Below are 26632 nucleotides of genomic sequence, written 5' to 3' on the forward strand. Positions count from 1 at the left end.
TGTGTGCATGTCATGAATCCATAAGTGTCTCTAATTTAGTCGGGAGACAGGACCGCTAACGGAAGGTGACCCCGGCCATCTTCTTAATCATCAGCTGGTGTGGATGAGGTCAAGAATGGAAATTGGTTTGGCTCTATAGTGAATGTATTATCATATCTCCTCGGCCCCCTGACCCTCCTTTGTTTCTCATCTCTGTTAGACGCTGTTTCACATCCCACTCCCTCCCCTCGTCTATCCGTCTCCTTTTTGTCATTTATGCTTTTTCCTCACACTCACTTTTCATATTTTACTCTTCTGTGTTGTAAAAATACTGCCTCAGCATCTTGATAATGGGATTTATTTGAATGGCTCTTCTTAACAGTGGGGACACTTTCTCAAAGGCATTGGAGGTATTTCCATCAGGGTTGACTTCCATCAGGGTTGACTTCCATCAGGGTTGACTTTGCTGGGCATCCGGCGGTTTTCCGGGAACATGTTGCAGAAATAAAGCCGTTCTCTCTCATTCTCTCGCACTTTGGAGTCACTAAGAACAGCATGTATTTAACTATTATTCTCTTGTTACTCATTTGCCAGCCTTAATCAATACTAGACAAAAGAACAATTTGACACATTACACATTAAAGATGCAATCAGTCAAAAGACATTTTAGATAAGTAAAATTATTTATTTCCTATGCAAATATTAATAATATAATTAAATTCCATTTGCTAAGACAGCAATAAATGGATGCAAATCAATACATTTATCAATAAAGTAAAAGGAAGTGTGATGAAACCATACACCAATAAAACATACAGTCTTAGCACATGGGTATATGTTCATTTGTTCCCATATTTAATAAAATGAAAGGATGAAAAGCTTCTGGACTGTTTGGAGGGACTCAGTAGCCCAAAGCCCACACAAACAGTCAAACAATAGCAGAAGGGGAGAAATTCCAGGATGTTTGTTCTGCTAAAGCTGCACACAAGGACTAACGGAGAATAGAAGAACCTTGACACGTCCCTGCCTCTGCCCCGCACAGCAGGAAAAACTAAAACACACTCCTCCCACAGCCTTCCACTCCAGCCTCATGTTCAAGTAAAGGGCTTGCCACATTTACCCCATTCATATATTTTCCACACCATCTTGCATCCTTTCCTTTTCAATATCTCCAAATAAAGATTTTCTGAAAAATTATCATAAGTTAACCCTGACCTTTGAATTTGGAGAGGTCAGCGTGCAGCGGGGCAAAAGTATTCCCACCAGGAAGTGTATCAGAAGGCTCTTTATTGCTCCCGCTTTAACCCATCAGGCTTTGCTTTGATTCGGTATGATTTACTGCCTTTGGTAGCTGTAGGCCAGGAAATTTGTCTTATCACCAAGTAAATTGTTAAATTTAACACAAAGTAATAAAATTGTTCCCGTTTCGGGGAAAACTTTATCGGCCCATAAAGGAGACGATTCATCGCAACCAACCGTCTGTTCACACATCTTGGCGATATCTGTGTAATTACTGAAAAAATAAAACAACTGGAAAAATAAAAGTGACCTTTGGAGATCAGATTATGTTGATGCAGCGCGCTTCCTTCAGCTGTCTGAGGCTTCGCCACAGGCCCTCTCTTTGCACGACGCACTCAGCAACTGACTGGAGTTCTGTTGATGCGCCGTATAAAACTGCTATTTATGGTCTAAATCCACAGTCAAATTACAACAAAACATATACATCCAGCCACAGCTGCACCAAAACAAAGATACTTAAAAGGATTCTTGGAAGTATGAGACCGTAAGAATCTGATAAACCAAAGATTTAATCCAGGATTAAATTTGGCAGATGGTGCTCGAGCAGATCACCCCTTGAGATTTAAATATTTCCAGTTTTTATGTTAAAATGTGCCTGCTTGATGACTCCTTATCATGTGATATATAGTTTTAGGCTAGTGAGGAAAAATGGTGGAAATAAACCGGACTGATGGCCTTTTTCGCCACGAGGAAGGCTTATTTTCAGGATAACACGCTTGTGGGTTCTTTTCTCTATTTCTGTCCATATTATTGTTGGGTAACATAGGGCCATCAGAACAATGGGATGGAAAATGAGAATTTACAAGTGGAAATTGCAGCTCTGCCAGAAGCAGAACTGTTGCTTGAGTAGGTTGAACTTTGACAGAGCCAAGACAAATTCACAAAGACCATTATCTATCAACACGAGGCCTTAATTAGAGAGAAAATAAAATGAGTTAAACCCTGTAAGGCACATTTATCAAGTAGGTGAAGAGAGAAAACCACAGCGTGACTGAAGGCTGTTGAGGAAATGGCCTCCGGATTTATTTGGAGGAAAAACTTGTTTTCCAAAAGTGGACTGAATGCTGCACGACCGCAAAGTTGATGGTCCTGAAACTTTAAAAACAAGGCAGAGACATACGCCAGAGGGATTTTAGAGTCTGTCCTTCATCTGTGGTTCAGAGCTGCAGCAAATACAATAAAATACAAACCCTCATTGGCTTACATCATATACAAATATATTGGAAAAGTTTTAGTTTGATACGAAATGTGATGTCATCTTTCTGGCACGCCGCCACCTCTGGCTTTACTGTCACCCGGTCTTTATTTCCACCACAGATTACAGTAGTGAGTGATTGGAGAAAATTATACCCACATCAATCCATTCATGCCCAAACTATATTATAAATGCCTCATTATCCAAATTGTGTGATCCAAAGTCTTTTCTATGATAGGATGATTTTTCATTATGCTAACTTGCTAGTGTGGTGGCTAACGCACGATGCCAGAACCTAGAAAAACAACCCTTTTTTCCACTCCAAGATTGAATGAAGCCGGTCGCTTAAAGGATATCAATCATTTGAAAAGAGTCGCTGCGCAGTAATTAGAGATTCAGAGAGATGAAAGGAGAAGATTTGCTCTTTGACATGGGTCACCCACAGAGATACACAAATACTATCTAAATGTCATCAGACGTAGCAGCAGCAGAGAGAGCACACAGAAAATTCATTATTTTCATCTCATTTCAAATTAACAAAGGCAAATAAGTCTACTGAAGGAGGGAAATTGCAAAGTGTTAAAAGTCATAGCAAAGTGTGCCATCATTTCCCTTCTAAAACAAGCCGCAGCGAACAGAGGGCAGTTGCCATTCATGGCAGCAGAATTCCCTGATCCAATGAGATGATTCCTGCACTATACATACGGGACAAACGGGCCGACTGAAAACTATCAGCTGTTTCATCTCTCCCTCTCGGAGCGGGAGGCCGAGGCTATCGGAGTGCAGATCAGTAATTACAGCAGGTTGTCAACAATTTATCACGGCAGCACCCGTGGGCTCCATGCAGAGGCAGGTGCTGGGATTGCACATGCGCACGCTTACGTGCATGACCGCACCGGAAGATGCCCACGCATACTGGGACTCAAAGACACAGGTGTCAGTGTGACGGTACATTAGCTCTCTGTGTCCTTCATGATAACAGTGAGTGCCGAAGAAGAAAGGATCACTTTCTCTCTCTGTCTCTCTCTCTCTCACACACACACACACACACACACACACACACACACACAGACACACACACACAGACACACACACACACACACACACAGACACACACACTTATTCTATTACTGAATTGTTTTTTTTGGGGGGGGGGCTGCAAATTGTTTTCTATAAAAATCATGCGGGTACCTATTTTTCCATTAGTTTTCATTAGGCAGATAAACAAAGCTCTGTCTTCTTGGCAATAAAGCAACATTTGAAGTGAATTAATTATGGTTTACAGAGGTGAAGTTTTAAAGACTGACTGGGTGTATTGGCAGGATATATATATATATATATTTATATGCACGTGCGTACATCGGTGAAACAAGCGGGTCATCTAAATAACTGCTAGGGATGTAAAACAAGATGGCGATCCATCACCAAACAGCTAAGGTCACACTGTAAGTCACTGCCGTTGCCGTTGACGCTTCTCGGCGGCCACGCATTAAACTGCACACTGACACGTGCGCAACAATCCTCCTCCACCGTCCTGTTAAATATGATTTATGGAACGTGACAACGGCATCAGTGTTTTTAATTATTAACGGGGACGGGTCTTCTCTCAGTCCTCCTCACAAAGGTAATGGGGTTATTTGTTGTGGAGGAGGCCCTTAAACTTTGATTCATTTGACAACAGTCCCTTGTGTCCTGTGGAAAAGCAACGGCGGCTTGATAAGAAGGCTATTCTCAGCGATCCATTGACATTGACCCGCCTTACTGGATAGTGTGTGTGCTTGTACGCACAGTCGCAATCATGATCACACACACACCCATTTTCCCGCTACAAGTTCTCTTATTGAGATACATACACTATTCCAGGAGATGAAGGTCAAGGGGTGACCTCTTTATAAAGTGCACTTGAGTTCGACTGAATAAAAAACACATTAAGAGGTTAAATGAAAAGGTCGAGTGCTCCTGCCCGCTTTGTATATCCTCCATCAAACTGAATGTCGACATCCAATCATCATTTCATGTTTATTCACATCCAGGAACGCAACCTCAGATGCAAAGTCACGTTTGCGCCCTGCTTATCATTCAAAGTATTTCTCGAGCTGTAGCGGGGTAACCGAGGTGCCTGAGCTACACCGCTTCAATCTGTGCTAATTACAGTCCTACTGTGTGTGCCAGAACCTTTTAAGCGCTCTTCAGCCAGGACCCGCTGAGCTCAGAACGAAATAGCCTCATAGCAGGAAACTACCCACAAATATACTGAGCACGAGGACAAAGCGGAACATAACTCATGCAGCTGACCTCCTGAAAAGACCTTTGTCAACCGCGAACAAGTGCAGAACAGAAGACTGTAATTTTAAAGCTTCAAGTTATATTCTTAAGTGGGCCATTTTGCTAAGTGATGTAAGCCCACATACCGTGTTCACTGTTCATGATTGCAAGAAGAACACTTTATGGAAGACTTCGCTGGACGGTGAATTAAATGCTCGGGCGCCACACCAGAACACGGCCTTGTTTGACTCATATACCATCCAGGCTGAGACACCCACACTGTCAGAAAAGCAACTCAAAAAGAAACAAACCATCTTCAGATTAAAAGTTCCAAGCAGGGAACCTAAAGCTAAGGGTGTTGATTTACCTTTAGATGTAAGCAGTGGGTGGAACAGCGGTTAGCCATCTTCTCACAAGGGGAAGGCATTAATGACCATTCTTAGTGTGTGTGTGTGTGTGTGTGTGTGTGTGTGTGTGTGTGTGTGAGAGAGAGAGAGAGAGGGAGAGGGAGAGAGAGAGAGACATTTACAGCGTGTATTTCTGCCTATCGCCTAGTGACTGCTGCAATTGACTCTCTGGTGAAAAATGGAAGATTTCTTTAAATTTGGGACGAACTCTTCCCACTTATTTATTAGTTCTTGGTCTTCCAGCCCCGCTGGTGTTAAAAATCACATGCTGACCTCACCAAAATGAGGTCAAACGGCCAAATAAGATGCTGACCAGATGTAGCGGAACCAATCAGCACGGCGCCTGGATGTGAGGATTAATGCTGTCAAAGATAACAGGAAAGTTTAGAGGGATCCATTTTTCGAGACGAGGGGAAGAGCGCTGGCAGGATAAGCAGGGCGGGGCAGTGTGGACGCCATTCGAGCCCAGACAACGTGAGCCAAACCTGATGCTAAGGAACTATAACTTCCTCCAGCTTGTTCATGAATATTCCAGTCACATTAACAGTCACCTGGTGCTAATACATCCCAGTCTGTCTGTGCCGCCTAAAAATCTCATTACCAGTGTGTTAATAATGCAAACAGAGTCAACCGTGAAAAAGCAACCAGAAAATCCATCTGTGCCTGTCTAAGATCACGACGTAATCTATTTGTTTATCCCTCAGAATACATCGGCAAACCAAATTAAAACTCATATCTTCATGCTCCCAGGCTTCCGAAAGTTATTTCCAATCAGGAGACGAATGGCTCAGTGTAGTGTGACTATCAATCTGTCACATTTGTAAGTATGTAGGGCTGCATCGCCAGCACGAGGACGTACAGTAAGGACTCCGGGTGGAGGGATCTGTTATTACCTCCACCAGGCAGGTTTTGAGACAGCCGGCAGTTGCCTTTTAGCAAAATTAAAAAAAATTTGAACAGATTTTATTTTGGTTTACACACATATGCACATGCACACACACACACACACACACACAAATGTAACAGATATATAACCGATAATAGGTCTGTAACTTATGAGCGAGAGTCAGTATATGATCTGCTGCTGTTGGGTGTCGTGTACAGATTTAAAAGGAGCGGGTGAAATCGAGAGGCGAGGGTCACGTCCACAACGTTTTCTGGGAAATGGATTTTTATTCGGCCTCGCCAGCGATGTTTGTAATTTATTCATCAGGTTAGGTGATATAACTTCAGGTGTATGCGATACTCTGCTCCTGCAGAGGTCATCTTTCATCGGAACTATTGCTCAAATGGGTGTAAAATGTAGTCACATTTCGACCCATTTGGAAGTTCTACCGCACAAATTTATAATAAAAGAGCTACTGTGGGGTTTGCAGATGTTCAAATATCGGTCTATTATTGAAGATGTATTGTTGGAATCTCAGATAAATAGACTGCTTCTATTTATCTGCAGCAGAGGTAATCATTGTTTCTGCGTTTGCCATTAGCACGACTAATCACTTGCTTTATTAATGATCATCTTTGCCTGTGTTAAAAGTGTGCTGGAGCTCATTGATCAAAATAGGATTTTTTTCATTTTCGCCCTGGATGAAATATAGCGGAACATTAGATTCCTGTGGGCTTTAACGTCCCCCATTTAGACCCAATTGATGCAATATTTGACTCTCCTGTTTCCTTTACATTTGCTGACTGTAGACGCAGCGAGTGTATGATATTTAAGACAACCTGCCATTAACAGAGCAAGAATTAACTAAACAGCAGAGCTGCCCGGCATTATATAATCTAAATTTAATGTATTCAGAGTCATATTTCCCCACCACACACTTTAGAGCTGTTACCAGCCCATAGTTGTCTCCCACATCATCTTTTTTTTTTTTTAAATTGGATCCATTTAGTGTCACTGGATCTGCTGGCTCATTCGCTACATCAGTGGATGAAAAGCTTTCTCTATCTGAAGGTGAGTCTTTATGTGTGGTAATTTTTTAGCAGCGGCTTGTCAGCATACTTAGCAGTTTAAAATAGTGTAGGTAGACACGTAATACCTGCCGCCATAGTTCTTTCTGCCCACTCACTTTAGTTATGGTTTATACTTTTTGGATCGTGATGAATCGTGAGTGAACTGCAGTGAAGGTGCAGCTTAGGTGTCTAACAACACACACCAGTGGTGTAACCACTGCTCCTGCCTCGCTGAGCTTCTCCCATCCTCTCTTTCTCAGGTGGCCGTCCAGACTGCTGCAAATCTCAGACTATGCTTTTAGTGTGACGGGAATTACGAGATTAATTATGGAGAAATGGCATACATCAGAGCCCTGAAACATTTTAAAAAGAGGATATTTCATAGGTCGACACCTCTGATCTTTAGATTCACATTACTGTTGCCGGAGTGATAGATGATAAATGTCAAATCCGTGCTTCTCAGCCCTCTTTAAGTCATTTTTAGTGTCAGTAAATGTCTCTCTGCTCTACTTGGTGAAGACCTACAAACCCAGTTTTCTCCCTCAAATGAATCACACAATTGTCATTTTCCCAGTTCAGACACTCACGGACTTCCTGTTACTAAATTTGGCCAAGAGCTGGCCTCATATGCAAAACTTTTCTGCAGGGACAAATGGGATTTGTGAAAGAAGCAAATGGGGATTCTTGCAATTGTAAGGTAATGGAAGATATATCCTTCCACATTTTGGGCTGACTGAGGGATTTGCTTTCACTCAAACTTTTTCCGCCCTTGTTCTGAGCCCATTTGAAGGCGTAAATCCACCACGCTTCAGTCTGAGAAGTCAAATTTACCCAAACTCCCTTGGTAATTTCTCCGATTCATTACCCAGCGTGCTGATGCGTTGTTTGTAGCAGCCGAGCAGCTGCCTTGGCCGCAAAGCACATACAATCACGCCGCCGCTTGATTGTTTGCGCGGCCTAGCAGATTTATCCGGCAAAAGAGATTTGATCTGATTTCCTGTTGTGCTGCGACGTAAAGTGGTGGAAAACAATATTGTGTTCATTAGTTTATGTGCATTAGCAATGAAATCTAATGGTTTATGCATGCAAGTCCAACAGCAGAGGGCCCTTTTGATTTAGGATGATGCTCGTTTTATGGAAATCAAAGCAAGAAATAAGAAGAGACGGTGAAAGGCCCAGCTGCTGCTCCACCTCCTGGCGCTCCTTCCCGTGGTGGTTTGCAGAGACAGACCTGTCTCTTCTCTTCGATCTTTCTTTCACCTTTCCTCCAGCCCCTTCTCTTGTTGCTGTCAGAACACATTAGGACGTTGTTAACAAGTGACTTAAATTAGAATTCCCCCACAGTCCCATCCAGGTGCGGGTAATGAGGTGGGAAGACAGGAGATTGGGACTCCTCCTCCATTCTTTCATTCACAGCACAAGAGGACGATGTTGCAGCCTGCGCGAGCGGCAGAATATTCGGTACGACAAGATTAGGCGTCGGTAATATCCCACAGATGAGTCGGAGTGACTCTGTATTCCACATAAATCCACGAACACGCAGCTGAGGCTGCAGACTTCCAGCCAACTTTTATTTGTATTGCGTTATTTGGGATTTATGAAAACTAGCAGTGAGATGTGCTAACGCAGATGGGCTTAATGAAATGGAAATTGAAGTCGTAAGTTCATGAAATGCAGTCGCGAGCTCTCTTCTGGAGGCCATCAGTTTGATCTGCTGCCGTTGATGGGCTGTGATCTGTTATCGTCTCCGTGGCCTGGCCTCTCACAGACAGGCTAAGTAGGTGGTCTCCCTCCACTGGAGGTGGAAATGAATCTGGCCTCAGATCCCTCCTCCTTTCTGCTCCCGCTAACACCTTGTTTGTCACCCCGTCTGCCTATCTGGGCCATCTCACCTCGTTTGACATGATGAGTGTGAGCGCGACGAGCGTGTATGTCTGAGCCTGCAAATGTGGGTTTGCCAAAACTTTAGCGGGGAAGTGGGGGGAGGAGATCAATTGCTGCACGGCTTTATTGGAGCCGCACACCTTCAATTCCTTCCCCTGTCTGATTTGATGCTCTCAAGCAGCAGAGTCAGCTAAACAGTCAGGGACGCGTATTTTTCCTGCTCTTCATCGCTGTCCATCAAGCCGCCGTGACTTATCAGGATCAACGGAGGCCTTGACAGAACGACAGAGTCACAAATTACAGCCATCTGCCTTGCACAAAAGTTTTGGGGAAACTAATCAGATTACCTTCGCTACTCGCTGCCTCAGCATGTTTCAGCTCCACGTGCTGTGACTGTGTGAACTACAGGGAGGCCCCCACTTGGATTTTCCATATATACATGTAATAAGAGCTAGTTGCTCTGCCTGGCTGGGGAGGCATCAGCTGCAGGTGTCTTTGCGGCTTCCTCTTTACTCTTTTAAGAAGCCATTTTCAGGAGGATCATTGAGGTAGCAGAGAATCAGAATGAACCCGTCCCAGAAACAAATGATGATAAGACCGAAATTAAGTCTTCACTTATTGGCACGGCTCAAGAAAGCGGGTTTTCTTCCTTTCAGCTTCTCCATATCAATTTCTTTTTCTGACAGCTGAGTTGAGATGGAGTCCCATCAGGCAATGTTGTTGCAAGAATTCATATCTTTTGGCAGATAATTCTGGGTTCGGACTGCAGAGCTGAAGCACTGATTTGCAATACTGGCTCTTATAGGAAGCAGGCAGGCTGCTAAACTGGCTAAATCTCCTGATATAAAAAACAGATCAAAAACTTTTCATCTCCTAAGTTAAAAACAATAAGATTGTGAAGTAGCTATTTTAATTTTAGCGGCCTGCACAAAGCTTAATAAATTAAATAGAAAAGGTTTCGTGCTCTCCTTTGGGCAGGTTCATATCTGTGGCCGCTAAAATGTACCTGACGTGCTGCAGGATGAGGTGTCTTCCCAGGGAGTCTCCATGGGAACTGATGGAGCACCGGCGTGTTGTTGTGGAGCAGCACCTGCTTCTTTGTCTCCACTTTAAACCCTTCATCAAGCCAGACTCCTTCCTGACGTAAAACTCCTCTGCTAAAAGGATAAGTGAACCGGTGTCTGTCTTCCTCCCAGGAACATCTTTTCCCCTCCCTCCACACCCTTGTCTTCATCCTCTTCCTCTTGCACTCGACTGCAATCCGCTGCCCACTCCAGCAGCTGTCAAGGTGAAGCGCTTTTTACACGGTGAGGCTCCAGTGCACTCGTCCAATTTCACTTTGGAGTGAAGCTGGGCTGAACATGCCAATCCTGATATTACCAAACAAATTAAATCACGCGGCTGGGCACAGAGGGGAGGGAGAGTGCTGATGCTGCTGGGGCAGAAGGGTGGAGGACACGGGGGGGTGGGGGAAGGCAGTTGTCAACCTGAGCTGCTCTCTGTCGGCTCTGATCAGAACATCCTAGAAGGAGAATCTCTAATTGGCTCAGGATGGAGAGAAGAGCTGGTGACTAGTTCGCTGCTGGCCATGAAAGACCTATGATGGGGGGCAATTAAAGGCGCTATTAGAGATGAAGTGGGCAGAGGAGCTGCAGGCGAGCTCGGTCACGCTGCAAGGAAAACATCTGATTGGTTCAGGTGACCCACGCTCACTTTTGTAGACACTTTTTTTTATGTCCAGGTCATCCTCAACGACCGTAGCAACAGCTCACGCGGAGACATGAGCTGCTCTTTGGCTCCAATCATCAAGCCAAAGTTATTATTTTAGCATCTTCAAACTAAAGCATGTCTCATTGAAGCCGAGCATGATGCCTGCAAGACTGATTTAGAGAACAAAAACAAGTAATGACCATTACAGGTAAATCCTGAAGGCTCCTTTTGCCATTTTAAGAGATTTGATTGATGCTGCTTTATGCAAATGAGCTAGCTTTTCCTAACAGGAGTTCACTTTTGCTTCTATGGGATGGCTACAGGTAATGGAATTCAGATTTTCCTCATTAATAATGCAGCTTTTCTCCCATCCGCTCTTAATCTCACTGATCATCATTACACATTGACTCACAGCCGGCTGCTGGATACGTAGATCCTGATGCTCAGTAACTCTCCTCATCTGTCACCAACTGTTTATTCATTCAAACTGGGTAAAATGGAGTCGATGATGAGCAGAGACTGACAGATGGCACCTCTGTGGGAAAACACCGTGTCTAATGTTACAACATCTATATTCCTAAAGATCCCAGTGGGTCAAAACAAACTTTGACAAGAGATGAAATTTCAGTACAAAACATGATTGTATTTACAGCAGATTATTCTTATATATGCACCATTAAAAACACATTTTAATAAAAATAAAAAGAAGTTGCTTATCGATCAGTTCAGTGCAAAGTCCAACTACACAAACGTAGAGAGAGCAAAATAATGGTTGTTTCTATGAGGGGGGAAAGGAAATAATCTGCAGAGACCAGAGAAGAGTGAATGATTCCATCCCAGTGTGGAGGCTGGAGAGAGCCACAGCAGCCCAGAAACAGGCTGCAGGATAAACTGTGGTTCTTAATCATCAGAAGAAGCAGCCTGCATCGACCACAGCCCAGCAAAGGCTGGATCAGGTGCCTGCGCCAAACCAGGCAAAGAAAATGCAGGAAGCAACTGTGAGTCCAGTTACACTCTTAAAAATCCAAAGACAGACAGCTTACAGGTGCCAGGCAAATAAGCCAATTCACACATGCCAACGGAAGCCGGGCTTCCAGGAGAACCCACTTCCAAGCAGTGGTCACCAGCCTTGATACGGTGCCAGACAGCTCCAGCCGGCAAACAGGGTGCCAGGATCTCATTTCACACTTCTGGGCAGACAGAACAAACCCGAGCTGTGGCATTGTTTGGGTTCGGATTTTACAGAACATGCACAGATCCGCGTGTGCGTGCGTGCCCACAGCGTAGCAGATCTGCCTAACGTACAGTCAATCAACAAAACAGGGGGGTAATTCAAATAGCAATGGCAGATTTTAAACACCAAGCTAATGAACTCCACTCCTCACAGTGGGAACGCCATTAGATCTCTAACAGAGCTCCTTCACCGACTGACAAAACAAAAGCTCACATCTTCCCTGACGGGAGATCAGCACACAATCGGTATTTGATTAATACTGTTTGTTTACATGAAAGTACGGAGAGGTGTCTCCTGCCCGCCGCCCTGCTACCAACCACCCACCCACCCCCACTGTGCAAAAGTGGCAGCTATGGAATGAATGACTGTGTAATTGGATGCTGATTGTGGGATCGTGAAGAGCAAAGAAGTGGATGTTCTCTCCGCGCCCACATCTGTAAGTTCTTTTTCCACCACATCCGCCACCCTCTCAAGAAATGTGACGGCTCAGCTGTCGCATGAAGCAAACAGACACTTTCTGAATAAGTCTGCCTCATCTGCTCCTCCATTAAAGTCCCCGTCAGGGATCACTGGGAGGGGTGGGGGAGTTTCATCACCAGGCCCTGCCAGGATCCGTCTCTGCTTTGGTGTCTCCTCTGAGACTCCTGACAATAATCCAGGTTCTTTGCACCTCCGCTGGAAACTGAAGGAGGCGCAGGGGGTTGGGGAGGCCTTCACCTCAGTCGGAAAGTGAAAGAGGAGGAAGAAGGAATGGACGCAGGGGTCCCCAACAGCTGGATCTTGTGATATTTGTCTGTCTGTGGTCACAGGCGGGTAAATCAGAGCCCAGAAGGGTTTAGGTTTAGACATATCTCTTGAAGGATGGGGGCACAAGTTTACGTCTGTGTTGCGCTGTCACGGTTTTCGTATTTCAACTAATCTCACATCAGAACAGGCACCCGGGGCGTGAAATGGACGTCACCTCTGGCTCCAAGCGCAGCCGTTCAAAAGGAACCTGGAGAAACTGTGGCAGAGGTGTGTTTGTCTCTGACAAAGGAAATCCTTCCATCATGCTCGAGACTGTTTTGGAACGGCGTTGGCAGGATGTCTGCAGGGGAAGTGACACAGCCGATAATGTCAGACCTCACAGCTTCTCTTAAAAAAGCATAAAATCTCCATTTCATGATCACGTGAGCTCTGTATGAGAACAAATTAACGTATTTTCATTCTTTAACGTGCATCGAAGTATATTTTTACTAGTTTACAGGCATTGATGTTGCCACACTGAATCCTGCGTGCTCCAGCGCTCCTGCGCATGGTCTGAGCACCGTCTGATATTTCCCAACACTAGCACAGCTGCGGATTTGGGTTGTAGGTCCTAACAAATAAACAGGTTTACCCAAGTGGATCCGTATCCCAGTTGATCAGGAAGGCCAACCAGTTATCTCCAGAGAGGCCGAGAAATGATTTGAAAAGAGCCAGAGTGAGAGAGCGGGATTATGTGGAGGAGGAATCATTTTTAGTATGAGGAACTCAATTCTGTCAGGGCAGGGTAGAGGATGAGACTGACCATCAACCAGCTGGCCAGATGAGTGCAACGCTGGATGCCAAGGCTATTTTTGAGTTGTCTTAATGATTTAAATAGACAGCTATAAAATGTAATTTTTCTCTTTTTTTTTTTTTTTACACATGCCAAGACCATCAACCTATGTTTACTATGAACAGAACACCCACACGTAAATCACATTTATTGATGAATAAATTTGCTAACTCCAAAGTTGACATGATCACATGTTAATTACTACTACCTACATGTGTTTGTGCCTTTTGGCCCAAGTGGAAACAACAGAATCAAATGTGTGTTTCTGTGTGTGGAGAAACATTCTCCACTCCTATTTCAAGAGTTGCACCCATTTCCTGGACGTGCACCACAAAGCCCCTTGTAAAAGTGCTGCGGGCTTTGAAAACACTTGAAAAACTTGCTTACCAAAAGGGTAAAATTAAGAAATTTGAGAAGGACCAGCTGCTGATGCTTCATGAACCAGTGAAGAGATAAGTGCATGTTGAGAGGCAGACGTTGTGTGTGGAGCAGACATAACCTTTGTTTATGGTTACAAGCGTAACGCTTGACAATGTGCATGAGTTAGGCACGACCATCCCTTTTGGAGTGCGCGAATGGATCGAGGGCTGTGGGAAGGAGTGGAACGCCTCCATAAACCTCCACAGGCCTCTAACCACAGGGAGGAAAGACCACAAGGTTGCCATACCTCCACCTTAGGACGATGTAATGCCTCTATAAATGTCGGCTCACTGTGAGGGTGATGTCAGCAGAGACGGGCTGATCTAGAGTCATTACACAACGTGAGTTATGACTGCAATAACATCCACGAGCGTGTCCTTCAGGGTTATGAGCACGACAATGATGCAGTAGATGTGCAGCAGATGGGGGATTAGCAGATATTTTACAACTAGTAGGTTTTATATATATATATAGGAGATATATATATGTGTGTCATTATACAACACGAGTTATGACTGCAATAAAATATATATATAAATAAGTCAATTTGGTGTATGTTGATTGTGGGTAAATAAAAACAGGTCAAATAATTCACTGTGAAGAAGGAATCTAGATTTTTTTTTTTTTTTAAAAGGCATTTTATTAAAACAAAATGCTTATTTACAGATCAAGAGGCAATATTTCTATTGCAAAAGACATTTTAACTTTGGAAAAGTGATTGATATGCACAATACAGTGCGGAAATTACTTTGCTGTTGTAGCTTATAAAGCTGCCAGAATATGAAAAAGAGAGAAACTAAATGTACAAATAAATGGATTTTACAGTCAGACACATTAATACAATCCATAGCTCTGCACTGAGGGAACAGATTAACCCTCTTGGGAAAAAAAAAAAAGTTAAAGAATATAGAATCCCCCTATCTTAAATAAAAAAAAAAAAAGGGGTAAATGGCCCATAATAACTACAAGTATTTGTACTGACGCCTGAAGATAAGAATCTGGTAACGCATTGTCCCCATCTGCTAAAAATAAATATGAGGATGTTTTTGTAAAACACCAGTGAGTGCTTACTGGACTCTCCAAGTGACATCAGAGGTATGAAGGACAACACATTAAACATTACAAAACATCGTCTCAATCGGTGCTCTTCTTTAAATCACAGCTTCGTCCTCAGAGCCAGGGGTGCCAGGCAGGGTCCATGCGGCACAGGTTGTCCAGACTGTTGGCTGCAGCAACCAGAGTGTTGACTTTACTCTCTCCACCCTCGAACTGCGCCAGGTTGTGGAGGCGGGTCATGATGGCTGTGACGGCCTTCTGGACCAGCGATACCAGCTGCTGGGAGTCCATGTTCTCTGGTTGGCCGGCTGGGGACAGGGGCATGGACGTGTCCTCCTGGGTTTTCTTGTGCCAGGCAATAATTTCATCCCGCAGGACGGCCTTCAGGATGCCATCCACCTGCCAGAGACAGGAAATAGAGATGAGCACATTCTATCATATCTTTGCATTAAGAAAGTTCAGCGAGCAGCTGCTGACAAAACTCCAACATGGCTGAAAGCGCTTGAGAAACGAAAGAAAACAGTTTAGTCGTTTTTACTAGAGTGCAGTAAAAAAGACTTAAAAAACGTAAAAACTGTAAAACGTAAAAACTGCAGAAGGGTGCAGTTCAGGTTAGCGCTTAAAACTACCGGTACACAAGAACTGCATTTCCTTTTAAAAGTTAGGAATGGGAGGATGTGAGACAACGCCAGGATTCACCACCATTGTTGTTTCTATTTTTACAGATAATTTCAGTGCATAATGTAGCATGGACGACCTGGGAAGATTTCCTTTGGCGTCACATTCTCTGTTCAATTTATGATGAGCTACACTGCGCTGAGCTGAGCTGCTACGATGCTACGCTACACACAAAACTGATGCAGCTCAGACAAAAGACGTGCTGCTCTAAAATGCACCGTGCACTGTGGGTCAAAGAGAGCTGCTTGGTTGAAACGGTCTTAAAGCTTGTCCTTTATTTCCATTGCAATAAATTATGCAACATAAGCTCTTCGTACCCTAGCGGGTAGTTTTGTTTATACTCACAGCTGAAATGACTCCTAAACTGGGATCAAGTGCAATCAAATGTGATCTGGGGTCAAATAAATCAACTGCTGATCGCAAACACACATAAAACAAAGCACTTTAATGCAATTACAGCTGTGCAAATCATTCTGAGAAAGACCTCTCGCTATTTTAGAAGCTCATTATGGGAAAACAGAACTGACAAATACATAACCAGAGAAACCATTACAGGGCCACAATGGCAGCAACCATCATCAAACTGGATCCACAGTTCCGTTTCCAGACTTAGACTGCTTGTATGGTTTCAGGCTTCGGTATATGTGAGTGGATGATTGTTAGGTGTTTGTTGTGTTTTGGCTGTTATCACTGGAAACGTTCATTTTCTTTGCCCACAAACTTGGCACCAGAGCTCTGCTAGCTCACAGGGCTGGCTGTGTTTTGTTTTTGTATTTTGATCCTGGTCACTCTACATCAGTTAGAGTTCAAGAGCGGATGTGATCTATACATAGATACCGCGCATCTGTCATTACTGCCCTCCCTGTTGTGACTTTACTCAGCTCTCCGCTCCCACTTTCCCTAAATTGCTCTGTTTGCTTGGGCCTTGGAAGTGTGTGTGGAGGAAATTACAGTGTACCTAATAAATCAGTGGTATTAATCCAAACTTTACCTGCAAAAATGTTGGTTTTGGTGTCATATTTTGTATTCTTCCTCTTGGTATCTAAAGTCTCCTTTTGGGTGAGTTTCTAGAGATGTATTTAGTTTTACGACCATTTTGTATTAATAAGAAAGAATTATTTAGAGTAGTTTCTCTGTACAGTTGACCTGCTCTGATGAGCTTTGGGCATCATCAGGGTAATTCCTTGATGATATATTAGATGGGATCTTATGACATGTTACCCTAGCAACCACAGAGCTGGAGTGGAAATAATCTGCCTGTGTCTATCCAGAGTAGATAGACATCGCTCCTTTTATTGAGGCAGGTCCGCTGGGGTGTGTTGTGTTTTATTCACCTTTCAGTCTTGTGTGTGTAACTGCAGTTCTGCGTTATTGCCAGTTAAGTTGCATTGAAACAAAACCAGTGGCTTTAAATGAGTTCTGCATTGGGAAAAACTGAATAAAGCTGAAAATGACCACAGTTGCATCAGAAAAGGAAGGTTTAAGTTACCTTAAAGTTTGGCTGCGCAAAGCATCGCGCCACCGCGATCATGGAGGCGGTGAGAGGCCCAGAGACGCCGATGGTGGTGAGGAACTCGGAGATGTTTGGCGTCAGGCGAAATGGAACCGGCCGGTTGGCGTCCAGCTCGCCGCTGGCGTCGTTGATGTCAAAGCGGAAATAAGAGACGTTCAGCTTCCCTGTGTCCTGGAGTTATCAAGGTAAAGATTAAATCAGGTTATTCACCTTTCAAGAAAACTGCTCTCATCTAGAGAAGCAGGGGGAGTCACAGAACAAGCTCAGACCAGTAAAATGGCTGCAGTTATTGATCTTCCTGCTTCAGACACTGTAACACATCAAACTATCATCAGTGGAACATCTATAATCCCCAATTCAGTCCTACTCGCCTCTCCACTGTTGCTCCCTGCTGACTTAAATATATACAGCCAGGTTTTCATCCATAAGCCTGCATTTATGGGCAAGAGGAATGCTACACACGCAGGAGAAGATAAGCTCCCTCATATGAAAAGGTGAGTGGCTCTGACAGCTTTATAACAGAGCATTTCATTCCAGCTCATACTCCCTCTCCTCTCCCATCTCTTTAATTCCTTCCCTCCTCCCTCCTCCCTCTGAGTTATTTGCTCCTCTGGGCCCCAGGAGGGCCACGAGGCACTGGGCTGAGAAGTCAGCAACCCCCAAGAGGCTCAGATAAGCCCTCAGACAGTTGGCTATAAAGGCGCTGCTCAGAATGTGAGATCACCAGAGCAGCAGCCAGCGATGGCTTCGCTTTGCGACTGGATGACGTAACATCAGCATGTTGCATGCGGTGACTCGAGGTTGTGAAATTCACCGTGAGAACAAGTGATTCCGATTCAGGTCTGAACCTGAAACTCAGTTGAAAGAACTGAAAATCTCTATTTAGGTGAGGTGGAGTACAATGCTACATCTGTGATGCCCTGTCCTTGCACACTCTCTCTTCCTGTGTTTGTGTGTGTACACTCTCCGTACCCTAATCCTCCTGTGTCTAATGGGATCTGCGGAGTGGAACAGGCAGAGGGGCTTAATACCATTGCTTAGCTGCCCGAAGTAACGCCTGTCAGCAAAGGCCGATTAGGATCAGAGGGGAGGTCTGGCTGACTGACACAATCATCTTTAATAATGACTTTGAGAAAGCTGTCTGCAGATCCTGAGCACCATTTGTGTGCGCGCGTGTGTGTGTGGATCCATGTGCATGCCCACAAACACTCTCTTCAAATTGAAATGTCATTGCTATCTAAAGCGCAGAGAGACTGAATATAATGTTCCGTCAAAACATCCTTTGCATTGACAGGGGCAGCTCGACTGATAGAAGCGGCATGAATGTCACAGTAAAGGTACCGGTAAGTCATACTGCTAGATACAGAGCGGGGAACGGTGATCTCTTTCTGCATCTGTAGCTACGCCCCGTCGTGACTCCGCGTGTCCTCAACAGAGTGGCTGACATTTTCATGCATCTCTTACCTGTGCTATCTGCAGCATCTCGGGGTTGAGCCTGTTGAGATGCAGCATGAACTCAGCCAGGCCGATGAGCGCCAGCTGAATTGTAAACATCTTCCTGAAGGTCCAGTAATCGGTGGCATTGGGGAACGTATGGAGAGCCCACTCCTTCAGCATGCTTCGAGGCACCATGTTCCCCTGAACCTCTTTCAGGATGTCCCGTAGGACCTGCACAAGTGAGCAAAAGGTAGGTTTTTGAATTTTCATTTAAAGACAAGACTACAGATTCTCATTAGAAATATATAATTACTTCATTTGAAACATTTAGTTTTGCTGTTTTATTATGCAATATGGCTTAAACATATGTCCTCCTACCTGGTGACTGGCCTGCGTCCCTCTGGCCTGTACGGTTGCCAAACGATCGTAATATCTAGACACGGGGTTGTCGTGTTCAATGCCTTTTTTGGTGCAGCGCTGTTTGTAGATTTCCACCAGTGACAGAGATGAAGGGTTGTCCTCCACTAGCCTCATCTGAGGTGACACTGCCACCACTCGGGGCACTGGAGATAGGAAGGAAGGTGAGGACAGAATACAGTGGGGAAACAACACAAGGGTGGAAGTATGATCAAAAATAGAAGGAATTAAGAGGGGAAAAAAAGAGAAAATAGCCCAGAAGGTGAAAGAGGAGAAAGGAAAACAACCATGTCAGTAAACATCTGGCTACACTTCTGGCAAACAAACAAATCCTGTTTTACCACAGTGCAAATCATAGATCTTAACATTTAAAATAGTCCAGCTTAACGACAGCCAAAGAGACTGTTTTTCATCTCTCAGCACCAGCAGGGTCACGGAAGGTTAAAGGCAGGGAGGCGCTGCCAAGTCTTCTCAGACTAAAAATCTACATACATACACTGGCAACCCAGACCTAATCAATAATACTACCTTTCAGCTGAAAGGAAATTCATTCAGGGGGGGCTGCTGAATTCCCCCTCTCTGTCTGTGTTTTAAACAAGCCAATCAATGCATAAAAGGAGAGCTGGCAAACATCTAGGTGGATGCAAACCACAGGGGGATGACAGGAGAGGAAACAGCACTCAAAAGCTAATTGAAACCATGATACAAGGCAGATGAACGGAGAGGGCCACAGTCTGGGTCAGTCCACTGGAGACGTGGCTGAATGGATCTGTAACGAATAGACGTGTAAAGCTCAGATATCCCGCATCAGTATATCGCACCAGCGAAGAAGAGGTGTCTCTTTGTGGTCTCCTTTCTCTTCTCCAGACAGGGGTTGAGCAGGCGCAGGAGCTGCAGCACCCTCTCTTCTCGGCGCGACTCGGTCAGGCAGGCATCGTTCATCACTAAATAAGGGTAGATCTTCCCATTGTGTCCGCGTATGTAGAGACGTCGAGCTGCTGTATTGTGTTTCTGAACAATCTCCACTCTGGGCATGAACCTGGAGACAGAATTAAAATAACTGAATATCCATCAAAACCCTCTTATTTTAAATGTTGATTAAAAAGAAATTATCAGACACTTTGCAGATAAAAGTGTGGGCAACTTTTGATTTGTCACAGCTTCTAGAAAGGTGCTCTTACCTTGCAATCTTGATGTAGTAATGCGTTGGTTTGGGCATGAGGAACTCTCCTGGGATCTCCACCTCAGCCGTCTGTGCAGAGAAGTTGCTGAGGAAGCGACACTTCTCCTCGATGAGGAAGAACTTGGGCAGCTGCTTGGTCTTGGCCTCCAGAATCTTAATCCACTTCTTCAGCTTGGAAATCAGATTGTGGAGCTTCATGGAGCCTGGCACACTGAAGTCGAAGTCTAACCGGGGAGGAAAGAGAATTTGATTAGTTGGTGTTTTTATTATATTTTATTATTATTCACCTGTGTCTTTCAAGTGTCGCCTACAAAAGGTGCTGGTGGAGTTGTTAAGAAATCTTGCTCTCACATGATCGTTTCAACTATCCTCAAATCACCCTTTAGTAAGAAATGACCCCTCCAGATGTTCCACGGTCACTTCAGAGTATAAGCCTCTAACACACTATTCAGCCGCCGAGTTTATCTGTGTGTGACCTTACTAGCAGCTATCCGCTCCCACACCAGTATTTTTCTCACTAACCTGCTATAATATTAGGCTATCCTCTATTATTTACCCCTTTGCAGCGCTTGAAGACGTATTGCACTTTTATAGCGATGGCAGCATTTACAAAAATAGTCCCTGGAAAATGTCCAGTCAAAATATTTTGTTGCCCACTCCAGCTGTGCTCTGCCTTGCTTGAGGAAAATTTGTGAAGTTATTCATGATTGGCTAGCAGCACAAGGAGAACTGTTTGCTCTATTGACTTCCAACTCCCTGTTGGAGGCTGGGAGCTGATTAAATTAGAGCTATAAAAATGGGTCTTAGAGTATTAAATTCCTGTTTCAAGTCACAACTCATATTGCACATAACATATTGTGATGCGCTGAGGCAATAACAACAGTAAGGGGGGGTTAACCGGGCAGGTTTTCCATTTTAGAGTAAAGCCCCCAGGACATCTATGTAACACAAATGCACGTACACCTAGCTCTCCTATTTCAGCACACCCTGTTGTGCTGCCCGATATAATGAATCCATGAAACGGCAAGGCTTTGCCATTTCAAACCCGTTCAAGCTCCTTCAGAGTGGGACCCGGTAATACTTTAAATAAGCCCTTTAAAAACAGCCAATGTTCTTCTCGGAGTGGTCCTATTTCGCCATCCGTCTGCCTGCAATTCTCCTGCACTGATAGCAGAGTTAAAATTGGAACCATCCTGGGGAACTGGGACCTGACAACGGTTCAGCTCCGCAAGAATACACGAGGCTTACAAACAAGAAAATGGAAGACTTGGTCCATTTCTTTAAAGCCACGAAGCTATATGGAAATATAATTCTGTCTTTATTGGGTAGAAATGTTTTACCTAGATGCGATAACATTCTGTCAAAAAGAAACAACGCCTCAATGTTATAAATATTCAAATTCTACATGCTTCAGCGCTTCGAGGAAGTGTGAAGCTGTACAACTTCTGCAGCTCAGTGGTGCATTGCAAATAAAACACTAATAGGCAACGATGGAGCATGAACATATAACATCACGGCATCTGGTAAAAATCACTCCATACATTACAAAATGACTGTGTCTCCTTTAGTTTTGCTACACTGCACCCAATTACCCATGAACGTTTATTTGGTTGGAATGGGGGATTAAAATCAATCACACTTTCAAATCTGCAGGAGTATTCTGTGGCAAATGCAATAAAAGCAGTTAGACCACCAAAGCTATTTTCAGTTCTTCTGAACTCATCTCTGACCCTGGCCCGTTCTGCTTGGTGGGGAAATGGAATGCAAACAGAGGGAGCGTGATGTAGAAAGCATCAAGGCTGCACTCGAACCAGGTTGAGGAATTCAGAGTGGGCAGTTTAGGCTATAGATAGGATCACAATGAATGATTGGCACTTTACAATAAATTATGGATGCAGACCCAGCAGGTGGGTCAGCGCTGTATAGAGTCCCATCATGTCAAGAGGGTAATTATATAAATGTGTGCCATGGGACACAGTCATTTATATTCGGGTTGGCTGGTAAGTGTAGCGGAAAGATTTTCTGTCCGACTGCTACGCCGGATTATACATTTTAAAGAAAGCAATATGTATGCAGTGGCACTGAATTGCAGTGGGTTTTTTCCACCACCAGTAAAACAGCTTCTGACAAAAGTCTCTGGAACAGACTCACAGCTAAAACAGTAACTCATGCAAATAGCATTCGCCATAATTGGATTTGAATGTCTCCCTGCTGCCAAATGTTATATGTGCACACATAAACCCATATTTTCCGGCCCACAAACCTTATGAAAGTGAGTGAGCCACTGACGTTGTGTGGGGAACGAGAGCTTGGCTGCTCAGCAGCCCTGTAAACCCCTTTTGTTCCGCTCTGGAAGGCTTGTGTGGTTTCAGTCTCTGTCAAGCCCGCTTGTACGTCGCCGTGGGGACAGCTGGATAGCGATGGTCGGCAGGCACCCTGCGAGGCAGAAGCCCCGGTGTCGCTTGGCTGTGTGAGCACAGCTGGCTCTACAACATCTGGTGACATTCGTCAGCATGCCGCTCACACCAGGATTGCTTGGGTTGTTGATTCAGGCAGAGCATGTGCAGTCCACGCGCTTGTGTTCACCAATATCCTCAAACTCGTCTTTTTCGAGTTCGATTCTTAGGAACTGACCGCTTTCTGTGTGATAAACCCGAATGAGAATTGGCCAAAAGGTTTACTGACAAATCTGCAGACAGAGCTGCAGACAGTCTAGATTCAAATTAGGAACAGTGAACTGTGGTTCAGCTCCCTTATGCCATGTAGAGAACCGGAAATGTGAATCCCAAACACAAAAAAACTAGAATTAGAATAATGCCCCTGAGTGAGAGCTGGAAAAACTACAATTGTACGTGTCTTGCCAGATACTTCAGCCTGCACTCAGTCTGAACATGCAGACCAATCGCTGATTTATTTATTTGCTTTGATATGTGTTCATTTCAGAATGGGGAATGGTTCAGAGCAGAGTGTCTCCCAGCTCACGTTTGGTGTCTTGGCAGAGACTTGATTGAAAATGAGCTTAAATAATGAACAGACTAGTTTCAAAATCCGAAAAAAAACTGCTCATCAAATTCTCAGTTATGTTACACGTCAATGCTTGGTTACATTTTTGAGAAGAGCCGTTTCTGCTGATAGTTGTCACTTTCTCTTCTAAATTATTAGAATTCGGTGTAACAAAACAGCTATCTTTTGGACTGATAAACAGTTAGCAGTTGTATTTTGAAGAACAACACATTAGTTTGTCAGACTTTGATTATATAAGCCTTTAAACATGCTTTTTATAAATAACATTGCAATGGGTTTTTTATAACAATAAATGATTAGCAAAATCCAAAGAGTATGAAAGTAAGTTACAGATGAAAAAACTCTGTCCTTGTCCTTAATAATCAAAAGCACAGGAGCTTTTCAAGACAGGGAACAGACAAAGCAATGTTCTCTAAGATCTTCAACAGGGCGTAGCACAGCAGCACACATGAAGCACAAGATCCAGGAGCATTGTTAACGTAGCAACAGCAAGAGTGCACCCCCTCTACCTTCAGGCTTTTCTCACCAACCAAGCACTATATCAGATTAACAACACATGTAGAGTCAAGTGCAGCTGTATATGCTTCTTTGTCCAGCCAGAAATCCATCACTGCGAATCAGCAACATGACTGGAAGAACTTCTGCAACTGTGCTACTGGAATACTCTTATGTCACCCAACAATCATATTCAGAAGAACTGTTTGACCAACAACCTTTTAACAGCTGTTCTTCACCACTCAGCTGTGAAGACGGTTTCTCTGGTGGTTAAATGCAGTATATCTACATCACTTCAGCAGGTATTTGCAAATCAAAAAGAACATTTCACACTAACCTGTTGTGAACTGTCCCTTCATCTTCTGAAATACAGGGTCCTGGGCTGTGGCCTGGGCCCTTCGAGCCAATGACTCGGAGGCTGCACTGGAGAACATGGTGGAAACATTGGAGACGTTCTCCAAGCCAACACCAAAGGTGCTGACAAGCTTCTTGACAAAGTTCAGAGTGTGTGGTGTGATCTTGGCATCAGACACCGCGCCGCTCTTTTCAAATGCCACCGAGTAGCATTTAGCCAGTCCCTGCTGGAGCTGCCGTAGGACCTGTAAAGAGAGAACAACAAAGAAATGAGTAACTGATCCACTGCTGGAACTTTTACTCTGAACTATTAAGTACTAAGTATTTTTTGTATTTTTGAATCTGGTTCTTGAGGAAAAAAACAAAGGTGTCAGAAAGTGAGAAAAAACTAATCAAAGAAGCAAAAAGTGATCTGGCAGTACTTATCCCACTGGAGTGTTTCCACCCATCACAGATAATCACACACACACACACAAAATTTGGCCCTAAATCCCTTACGAACACAAAACACACCTGTCTCATGATTCTTGCCTTCTGTTGCCTCAGCCAACAAAGGAGTCACAGCCACTTTGATTAGATGTTGCCAGGATGGTTAAAGCTCATTCACAGCAGCATCACCATAAAACCAGACTAGCGCTGACACTGATTACCAGTTAACAAGGGTGAAATACAAATAGGAGGTTTAAGAAAAATATGAGCCTGAAGAGTCAATATGCTCCATATAGTAGGGAGAAAACATTGGCAAAAAAACCCAAAAGTCAAAAAAGCTACTTAAACTAAACAGATGTATTGGCGCACCATGGAGACAGGACCAAGCAGCGGTTGTCAAGGTGAGCAGGTGGTGAGACAGTCATGCAAAATCCCATCATCAAACTTGTTTTCACACATGTGAAGCGACATGTGAATTCCCGCTACCAACTTTTTTCCACCATCTGATCCACTCAGACACTCACGCAGTGACAACATCAGACACACAAAGCTGAGCCCTTGTTCTTCTCACCTCTTCATGCCAGTTCTCTCTAAACCACACCATCTGATCCACAATGCCCTCCAGGGAGGACAGCAGGGTCGGGTGTAGTTCCCGCTGCATATGCATGATTCTACTACAGCGCCACATCGGGGCAGTGGCTCGGATTGGCCCTGGGTCGGAAGCCCCGGAGTGTTGCTGGGCACCCACTGAACTCGGCTGCTGTTGCCCTGAAGCATCTGGAGAGATTTATTTGTGGAGAGAGTAATGATTTAACACAGGACTCAATAGATAAACAAACAATTACACAAATATCAAATAAAATGACTTCAGCTTCACTGACTGACTCCGTAATGCATTCAACACAATATAGCCAGCCATGTTTACATACCGCTTTTGTATCGCTCCCTCTGCTCAATCTTGAGTGTCAAGTAAAGGGTGCGGATAGGAAAGTAGACAGCCTGGGGATACACTCGCCCCACCTAGAAGATAAAAGAGGGTCACCTATTTCATTTCAAAGACTCCCTCTCAGAGAGAGAGACAGTGAGACAGACAGGAGGACAGACCGACTGACCACATGGGACAGAAAGATAATGCTTGTGCCAGAGAGATCATGCTGATACAATTTGACACCTCCACGTTGATCGGGTGACTGTTTAAGGGTTAGAGTCAGGGGAGTAAAAACATTTCATGGCTGAATTATTATTATTACTTTTAATGGTTGAAATGGGTGAAGTTCCCCTAAAAGATATTTAAAAAAAGAAAAAGTCTGACACTGAAATGCTAACAGGAAACCGTGGAAACTCGTAGGATGTCTTTGATGAATAATACATTAAATTCAAAGTCTACATTTGGTAGATTTTATATAACAGGATTACTTGAGCTCCCTTAGAATGTAGAGTTCACATTCTAGTATTTCAATATTTTCAACTACACATTTATCAGTGTTAAGACAATTCACCGTTCCTATTTGCCTTTCAGATTTATGATGGTATGCCTCATTGTAAAAGGTTAACAAAAACCTAGTTGTAACAAAAATGTCTCTTTGGTCAAGGTTCTCTCAGGTTTACAGCAAATTCTTAATGGCTGCAACTCCACAGCTACTTGATCTCTCCAAGATATTCAATGCGCTGCAGGGCAAAAAAGATACATCCATATCTGAATGACAAAGCTGGGTGAATCAAAGCAGGTCAAGAAAGGATGGTGGGTTGGGGGCAAATGAGAAGACCAAAGGATATCTACAATTTAGCCACAGGGTAAATGGATTTTGGAACTTCGAAGTCCATCTATTGATGGATTCTTGAGGAGGGACCACAAAAATGCAAGCTCAAGTTTAAAGCCACTGAATATGTTTGCTCCGGGCTTTAAACTGTAGTTCTTTGTACACTGGACTACAAAAAGCACTGACACACAACTGGAGGGGTTTCAAATTCTTCAAGAAACTCTATATAACTGAATGTGGTGAGAGTCAGGTGAGAAGTGCAGGTGGCAGATAACAGCAGTATTAAAGATGAACGAAAAAGAAAAGCAGGAAGAAAGAGGAGGGCAGGGATCAGCCCACTAATGGGATAAGTAAATAA

The 26632-nt window shown here is 44.0% G+C and overlaps 1 protein-coding gene across 3 annotated transcripts in view; it reads right to left on the minus strand.

Moving 5' to 3' along the window:
• Positions 1–14542: 14542 nt before the first annotated feature.
• trrap (transformation/transcription domain-associated protein) overlaps positions 14543–26632 on the minus strand; it is a 57995-nt gene continuing 45905 nt past the window's right edge. For 2 of the 3 annotated variants that reach the window (XM_011604540.2, XM_011604545.2), the window contains exons 65-73: positions 25444–25534; positions 25086–25291; positions 24069–24330; positions 20211–20436; positions 19851–20068; positions 18991–19175; positions 18640–18843; positions 17152–17346; positions 14543–15383 (exon numbers count right to left, since the gene is read on the minus strand). In XM_011604540.2, coding sequence (XP_011602842.1) covers positions 15099–15383; positions 17152–17346; positions 18640–18843; positions 18991–19175; positions 19851–20068; positions 20211–20436; positions 24069–24330; positions 25086–25291; positions 25444–25534 — 1872 coding nt within the window. In that variant the 3' untranslated portion in view covers positions 14543–15098. The remainder of the gene's footprint in view (positions 15384–17151; positions 17347–18639; positions 18844–18990; positions 19176–19850; positions 20069–20210; positions 20437–24068; positions 24331–25085; positions 25292–25443; positions 25535–26632) is intronic. The other variant, XM_003961496.3, reaches the window with a different exon arrangement.

Source organism: Takifugu rubripes, chromosome 1 (assembly GCF_901000725.2).
Source record: "Takifugu rubripes chromosome 1, fTakRub1.2, whole genome shotgun sequence".
In the NCBI taxonomy this organism is placed as follows: domain Eukaryota; kingdom Metazoa; phylum Chordata; class Actinopteri; order Tetraodontiformes; family Tetraodontidae; genus Takifugu; species Takifugu rubripes.